At 51.2% G+C, this 8,325-nt stretch overlaps 1 protein-coding gene across 7 annotated transcripts in view; it reads right to left on the reverse strand.

Moving 5' to 3' along the window:
* LOC107200260 (microtubule-associated protein 4-like) overlaps positions 1–8,325 on the reverse strand; it is a 45,879-nt gene that overhangs the window by 13,150 nt on the left and 24,404 nt on the right. For 5 of the 7 annotated variants that reach the window (XM_015618495.3, XM_015618499.3, XM_015618500.3 and 2 more), the window contains exons 2-6: positions 7,489–7,589; positions 6,394–6,606; positions 4,744–4,921; positions 867–926; positions 96–400 (exon numbers count right to left, since the gene is read on the reverse strand). In XM_015618495.3, the coding sequence (XP_015473981.1) occupies positions 96–400; positions 867–926; positions 4,744–4,921; positions 6,394–6,606; positions 7,489–7,589 (857 nt within the window). The remainder of the gene's footprint in view (positions 1–95; positions 401–866; positions 927–4,743; positions 4,922–6,393; positions 6,607–7,488; positions 7,590–8,325) is intronic. The other 2 variants (XM_015618496.3, XM_015618498.3) reach the window with 2 other exon arrangements.

Raw genomic sequence — 8,325 nt, forward strand, 5'->3', positions numbered from 1 at the left:
GGGGGATCCCAAGCAGGAAGCCAGCAGGAGCTGTGCGGAGCGAGCCGTGAGGGCCCGCCCCAGCGGGGCCCAGCGCGGCGCAGGCCGGGGCTCACCTTCCCTCCCCCGGGCTGGTGTTTGATGTTGTCCGTGGAGCCGATCTTGGAGCGGACGTTCTTCAGGTCGGGGGCGGAGGCGCTGCTGGCCGGCCGGGCCGCTCTGGGGGCGCTGACCTTGCCCGAGGCCTTGGCCGTGGTTTTCTTGGCGTCCGCCGACACCGTGGAGGCCGCGGCGGCTTTGGGGGCGGCGGTTTTGGGCTTGGGGCGCCCGCCGGTGCTGGAGGCCGCGGTGGAAGGAGTGGTGGCGCTGCTCTTGGTGGCACTGGCGCTGCCAGGAGCGCTCTTGGGGCGGCTGGAATCTGCTGGGGGATCAGGGAATGAGGGAGGAAAGGGGGGAAAATGGGGATCAGGGCCTGTAACACGAACTGATCACCTCAGACACCCTGCCCCATCCCAGCCCTGCCATGGCAGCCACACCTTCCACTGGGCCAGGCTGCTCCGAGCCCGGCCTGGGACATTCCCGGAGATGTGCAGGGACCCCCTGAGTGACCCCAGCCCCAAACAATGGGGGTTGGATTCAGACTGAGGGAACGGCCTCAGGCTGGGCCTGGGGAGGCTCAGCTGGAAATTCGGAAAATTCCTTCCCCAAAAAGGCTCTCCAGGCCAGGCCCAGCTCAGGGTTCAGTCCCCAGGGCTGGAGGGATTTAAATCCCTGTGGATGTGGCACTTGGGGACACGGTCAGGGGTGGCCTCAGCAGTGCTGGGGGTTGCTTTTCCAGGCTTTTCCCAGGAAGGATTTCCACGGTGAGATGAAAAGTGAGCAGTTACCTGAGGGAGACTTCGCTGGAGTTTTCTTGGCATCTGCCGGCTTCGCGTCCGTCTTGATCGCTGCCAACACAAACACAGCGGTCAGAGGAGGATCCCTGCAGCATTCCAGGCCTGGAATCAGCCCAGGGATTAACTTCTCTGTGTGAGCACCTGCCTGGGGAGCTCCTGCTGGCACCAAAACCCTCTCCTATTCTGCAGCCAAAGCACCAATTCATGTCAAAGGATCCTCGTTCGGTGACAGCCCACACCTGGGGATGGCTTGCATTTTGTTTCTCCTCACATTAACTTCCTGACTCTGACAGCACTCACTGGGACTGTTTTAATCCTGCCTCACCTTCATTTCTTAAAAAAAACAAAACCAACTGAGCAAAAAAAACCAAACCCCAAAACCTTTCCTTTCTTTAAAAAGTAACAAAATCAACCCCACGTTTGTCCTTGCCCAACCTTGCTCTCATTGCCAGACCAGTCCTACCCTGTGCCAATTTTCTTGCACAGGAGTTATTGCACATATTTTGGCTCCTATTTTAATTGTATAAACCCAAAAATCAATCCCTAAACTGAGCTGCCTTTGGGCAAAGCCCAACGATCATGACCTGATTACACTGCACAGAGGACACTCTGAACCAGGGATGATGCAGCCACGCTTCTCCAAGCAGGAGAAAACCAAACACCAAATTGATCAAGGCAAAAACCACGGACTGAAAAATAGAAATGGAACTTTATTTATTTATCAACTATCTTTGATCATGAAATTGTAGGGGTTTTGTTATCAGTGATGGGCAAATTTGGGTAAAATCTGCTTCGTTTCAACAGCCAAAGGAAGGCAATGTTGAAAAGAAATAATAAATGGAAAAGACCCAAGTTAGAAATTATGAAAACCCTCATTTTTCAGTATTTAATTTCCATTAAGTTTCAGATTTTTAGATACACTCCAGCAGCTGTCAGGGTCCTTTATGGAATATCAATACCAAAAAGACCAAGGGGAAGAGGCAGATAACTACAGGCCAAGTTAGTCTGGATCATTCCACCCTGACTTTGCTAAAAGCATTCAATTAAACACCCCAGATAAGATTCCAGCTAATGAGGTGAAACCCATTTGGATAATTTAATAAGGCCTAAAGGATGGATACATAATTAATAGCAAACACTTCAAACAAGGGGCTGGCAAACCAACCTAATTTCATTCCTTGAGACCACAGCTTTAATTGGGGAAGCTGCAGGGACAGAACAGACTTAGGGTTGTGTAAAAGGCAAAGGAATATTATGTTACATTAATATACAGAGAGATGTTATGTCTGCTGCTGCCAGTGGGGAGCCAAATGCTGAACACTTGTGCCTGTGTGAAGGTGAGGTGCTGAAAACTCAGACAAAACCCCTGGGACAATGGTCTGTGGTGACAGGCTTTGATTTGTGCCTGATCTGAAGGGCTGAGCGTGGTCTTGTACAAACATTAAAGTCATTTCCACAGGGAGGGGGACACAAAAACTAATGAAAAAATAGAATTAAAAATCAAAATATCAAATCCCACATAACCCACGGCTCTCCTTTAGCAGAGAAAATGACTGACCTGAAAATACGTGAGGAAGTGAAACTGTGAGTGTCAAACCTGGCCTTTACACACACATTTCATGTGAGACAATGACTGAAGCTTGGTGGCAGCTCAAGGCACAGCACCAGCAGCTGTCCTGAAAGAGCATCTTCAGCCACAAACACCACCCCAAACTTATTCTCTGGCTCAACACTGTCATGAGAAACTAAATCCATGGAATCACTGTGCTTGGAAAAGTCCCACATCCAGTGCAGCTGCTCCCAGCACTGTCCCCAGGTGCCACATCCACATGGCTCTGAAATCTCTCTGGGGATGGGGCTCCAGCACTGCCCTGCACAATGGGCCTCACCACCCTTCCCATGAGGAACTTCCCCTGAAGGAATTCCCGTGAGGAATATTCACCTGAGCCCTGCACAGCCATTCCATGGCCTCACCACCCTTCCCATGAGGAATTTCTCCAGTGTCCACCTGAGCCTCCCTGGCCCAGCCTGGGGTTGTTCCCTCTCCTCCTGTCCCTGTTCCTGGCAGCTGGGAATGTTCCCCTGGAGAGGAGAAGCTCCAGGGAGAGCTGAGAGCCCCTTGCAGGGCCTGAAGGGGCTCCAGGGGAGCTGGAGGGGGACTGGGGACAAGGGATGGAGGGACAGGACACAGGGAATGGCTCCCACTGCTTGGATGGGATATTGGGAATTGGGAATTCCTGGCTGGGATGGAATTCCCAGAGCAGCTGCAGAGCCCAACCCCAAGGCTGTCCCCTTCTCTAAAGGAGCTGATCAGAGCTGTGACCCCAAGAGCTCCAGGTGTCCCCATCCACATCTCACCCAAACCAAACCAAACCAAACCAACCAAACCCAACTAAACCAAACCCAACCAAACCCAACTAAACCAAACCCAACCCAACCCAACCAAACCAAACCAAACCAACCAAACCCAACCCCAAACCCAACCAAATCAAACCAAACACAACCCAACCAAACCCAACTAAACCCAACTCAACCAAACCCAACCAACCCAAACCAAAGTAAGCCAAACCAAACCCTGAGCATTTGGCTCACTGTGGTTCCCTTGAGGCCCCAGGGCACCATCTCCCCTCTGTCCCACCCCAGCTTCCACCTCACCCAGAACAGGACACCCTGCCCTTCCCATTCCTGCCCCTGTGCATTTCCAGACCCAGCCAGGGCAGCTCAGCCTCCCCATGGAGTCCCTCCAGCTGACCTCATCCTCCCTCACCCCCTGGGCCCTGCCAGGGTCCCACGAGGCTCCTCCTCTGCACATCCTGCCTCCTGGAACGACCTCCCTGAGCTCTGCATCGCTGCCTCCGTCTCTTTTCAGCAGCAAACGCTCCTTTGTTCGTGGCTGGGTTTGGGCAGGAGGAACGAGCCCAGCTCATTAGAACAGATCCTGCTCCAGTTTGCCTCCAAGACCACACAAAATGAGTTTTAGCAGGATGGCCACGGGATCAGACAGGATATGTGGCACTTGGAATGTGCAACACCTTCTCTACACTTGATTAATTAGATTTTACCCCAGAGCATAAAGTCTGGGATGTCCATGGGGCTGAATCCATCCCAACACAGCCAAAACACCACAATTCTTTAGGGAAAGCTGGGATGTGAATCCATGCTTTGGGATTCAAAGCACTCTGTGTCATTTTACATGTTTAAAACAAGTTTTGTCACTGAGGGTCATTTGAAATGACTTGAGAAGAAGTAACTATAATTTTATCTGATGTTAAATCTCTTGAGCTCCATTAAAAGGAGTGAGAGCAGTGTGAGTTTATCTAAAACACTGCTCAGCTTTCCTGTTGAACTCATGGGAAGTTCCCTCTTTAGCAGCAAGGGACAGTTTTTGGATGAAGCTGATGTGATTTCAGCTCCAAATTCTTCCTGCTCTGCTACAAACCCTCCGCTTCTGCTCGACTCTTTTTGGATTTCACACACCAGTTCAGGCATCTCAAGTCCTCCTCCCAAGATTTGCTTTCCTAAGTTTTTATTTAATATTTATTCTGTTCCTATGGCAAAATACCATGGGGATAGAATGCCCACTCTTAAATCAAGTGTGTCGAGTAATTGAATTAACCCTGGATCACACAGAGCTGATCCAGGTTGGCCCTGAAGGGAGTTTGGAAGAGGAAGCCCTGGAGAGAAAAACGTTTGAGCTACTGTCAGAATCCAGACAACGATGGAGCAGCTTTTGAGCACACTGCCCTGGGCAGCCTTTTCCATGCAGAAATCTGGAATATCCCTCCTGCCAGGGAGCTGTGGAGAGCTCCTGGTGCTGCTGAAGGACAGATTCCCAAGGGAAAAGGAGGGAAAAGGAGGGAGCACTCACACGTCGGCCTCTTGGGAGGAGTCGCCGCCGTGGTTTTGGCAGCGGCCGCTGCCGTCACCGGCGACGGTGCCGTGGTCCGGGGAGCAGCAGAGGAGCTCCTGGAAGGAGTTTTAGGAGTGGTGGAGGATGGAGGCTTGGAGAGGGAAGTTCTCTTCTCTGCGGGCTTCGCATCCGCGACCTGAAACGGAGCGGGAGGCGTCAGAACGGCCGGGATGTCACCGGCGAAGCGCCGCGCTCAGCGGGAACGGGAGGGGCCAGAACAGGCTGAAATGAACAGAAATCACTGCTGGAACTCTTAAACACTTAATTAAGCCTGGGACTGCTGAAATTATAATGCAATTAAAATATAATGAAGATGTGATGGAGGAGGACACGGAGCACGGACCCCGCCGAGGAGCAGGTCCCACCCAGGGCTGGCTCAGCTTTGATGTGTGGAGCTGGGAAGGAGGATTTGATTTCTGGATAAAATGGAACCATCAGAACACCAGCAAAGCTCCTGGGAGAGATTCCCATCCCCCAGGAGCAGGAAGGCTCCCTAAGCTGGAATTTGTTAAAACACTGGGGACAGGAAAATCGGGTGTCTGTGGCTCATCCCTCATTTGGAAAACTCTTTCCTGCTGGCCCTGGTCAGGCACTTGTTTGTCAACTGCCTGAAGTATGAAAACACTGAATTAATGCAAGGGAATAAATATTATTTTATCAGAAAGGGATTCAGAATGATACAAAAACTTGAACCAAACCAAAGTCAGCAGCTCAGAGAAAAGTGCACATTTACACTGGGGCTTTCATTTTGCCTTCTGTTATTTTTAGTTAGTTCTAAAAGACACTCAAATGCAGTAATTTGAGTTTAATTCAGCAGCAGTGGTGGTGTTCAGCCATCAGTGAGAGCTTCTGGAATAGGTTTTGATGTTCCCTTTTAAAGTTGAAGTCCTCTGCTCTGTAAGATGACAACACAGGGAACATTCAAGGGACGCCTCCCGTTCCTAACACACGGGGATTCCCTGCTTGTCTGGACGTGGAACACTGTCCATGAACCCTCTCCTTTGGGGAATCACAAATTCCCAACATTTTCTGAGTGTTATCAGTCTTCTCTGTGCAGTTCTGCAGTGACCAGACATCATAAAATCACCAGAGGTGGGAAATGTGGAGTGTTCACATGGATTTGTTTTTCCACTATTCATATCAAAGGTCTCCAATCAGGATTCCCATGTTCTTGTCTGGATTTAGGAGTTGTATACAGAAGGAATTCCTGGATGGGAGGGTGGGGAGGGTCTGGGATGGAATTCCCACACAATCTGGATCCCTGGCAGTGTCCAGGCCAGGCTGGATGGGGCTGGGAGCAGCCTGGGACAGTGGGAGGTGTCCCTGGCCATGGCAGGGCTGGAATGGGATGGGATTGAAGTTCCATTCCAGCCCAACCCAGCCTGGGATCCCTGATTCACAGCAGCTCACCAGGACAATCCCAGCACCACACTCAGCTCCCATTCTCCCCTGTGGTGACACAATTCAGTGCCAGGGACACCACGCCACCCCTGGGAAGCTGCTCCCAACACACCAAATCCCATTTTTGATCCGAGCACAGGAACCCAGGAGCACAGGAACGTCCCCTGCCAGCGAGCCCCGGCTGCTCCCAAGCCAGGCACTTCTTACCTTTGGTTTAGTCTCTTTTGGAGTTAGGGTGGAGGGACGGGTGCTGCTGGTGCCGGGGCGTTTGGCAGCGCTGCCTGGAGTAGGACCTGCAGTTGGGCTCGTGGGCTTTTTGTTTGTGCCCGGGGTGGCCGAGCTCGGCCGCTTGGGGCTGGTGGTGGCCGAGGGCTTGGCCTTCGCTGCTGCCGGCTTTGGAGCGGAGCTGGGTGCAGCAGGCTTTAGGGTTGGGCCAAAAAGCAAAATCCAGGATAAAACCAAAGAAATACAACAAAAAATAGCGCATTGTAAACCAAAACATTGAGCTGCAACAACAGAAAAGTGATATTTTTAAAGGAAACAAATCATAAGAATAGCAATTAATAATAATAATAATAATAATAATAATAATAATAATAATAATAATAATAATAGTAGCAGCAATAATAGCAATAATAATAAATAATAATAAAAATAATAATAATTTTAAAAAGCAGCTTTCTGTTTTCTGAGTGCAACAAAGACTGAAAAGCAGCAGCCCCCGGTGCTGGGGGGTTCTGCCATTCAATTCCAAACCAACAGGATTATCTCAGCAGCATGGAAAGCACCAGAAGGAATGGCTGGTAAAGCTGGATTAGCAATTGGGTGCTCCTGACATGCAGAGCTCTGTGCAATCCCCAGGCTGTGCATTTCCAATTTGGGGCCTGTGGGATTGTGCTCCCAATCCTCAGCGGATCAGCTCCACGGGCAGAGGGCAGAGACCCCCCCAGCAGCACTGGGGACACTCAGGGGGACTCTGCAAGCTCCTGAGAGCAGAGCTGCCAAGCCAGAGGGGTCTGGGCAGGACCCTGCAAGCACAGGGAACAGCTCAGGGAGCACAGGTGTTACTACACCTTTACTACGTGTTTACTACCGCTGCAATCAGCAGCAGCAGCCAGGGAAGTCACTTGCACACTTGTGTCTGAGTTTGGCACAGGCTCTGTTGGTGGATTGGTTAGGATGGGTTTGCTGCAGGGGAAGGGCAGCTCAGAGAACAGAATTGGGGCTGGCACAGCTGAGGAAGAGGAAGAGGCAGCAGGTGGAACCCATGGAGATGATGTTCCAACAGGGAGCAGCTCCTACCTTGGTCTTCTTCTCGGGGCTGGGAGGGAGCTCCTTGTTGGGAGGAGCTGTGATGTCGTTCCCACTCACGGCCTCGGCTGCTTTGGGCTCCTCTGCTTTGGCTGGGGGAACCAAGGGAGATTTGTAAGTTTATGCTTTTTTATTTGTTTTGAAAGATGTATTTTTTTAGTTTCTTGTTATTCAACACAGCAGCAGCAGGAGACAGACCAGCACAGGTTGGTGTTAGTGGAAAATTTCCTAAACCTCAGAATACCTGCAGGAAGAAAGATTTTCCCTGCAACAGGACAGCTTCATCCAGATGCTGTTAGATTCCAATTTCTCCTGTTATCCCAGTGGGAAAAGCCAGCCAGCAGGTGAAGAAAACCCGTGGTTTAATTTACATAGCAAACCTTCTCATCTTTCAAGTTGTTACAATAAATTGTTGGAATGTTAATGGTGAAGTTCTGACCTCTTCCAGGTTTGACACTTTTTCTGGAGTGGGTTCTGTTCCCAAATATTCCTGTTGTTACAGCTGCTCCTGCTCAACCTTTCTCCTGGCCACATCCACAGCTGGAGCCCTCGGGGAGCAGGGAGGATTCCCAGCAGCTGAAGGAGAGGTCCCAGCTGCCAGCCCTGGATCCAACAGCTCAGGAGGAACCTGGAGCTCCAGGGCTGGAGCCCCTCTGGAGCCAGGCTGGGAGAGCTGGGAATGTTCCCCTGGAGAGGAGAAGCTCCAGGGACACCTCAGAGCCCCTTGCAGGGCCTGAAGGGGCTCCAGGAGAGCTGGAGAGGGACTGGGGACAAGGGATGGAGGGACAGGACACAGGGAATGGCTCCCACTGCTTGGATGGGATATTG

This window comes from Parus major, chromosome 2 (assembly GCF_001522545.3).
Source record: "Parus major isolate Abel chromosome 2, Parus_major1.1, whole genome shotgun sequence".
Classification (NCBI taxonomy): Eukaryota; Metazoa; Chordata; class Aves; order Passeriformes; family Paridae; genus Parus; species Parus major.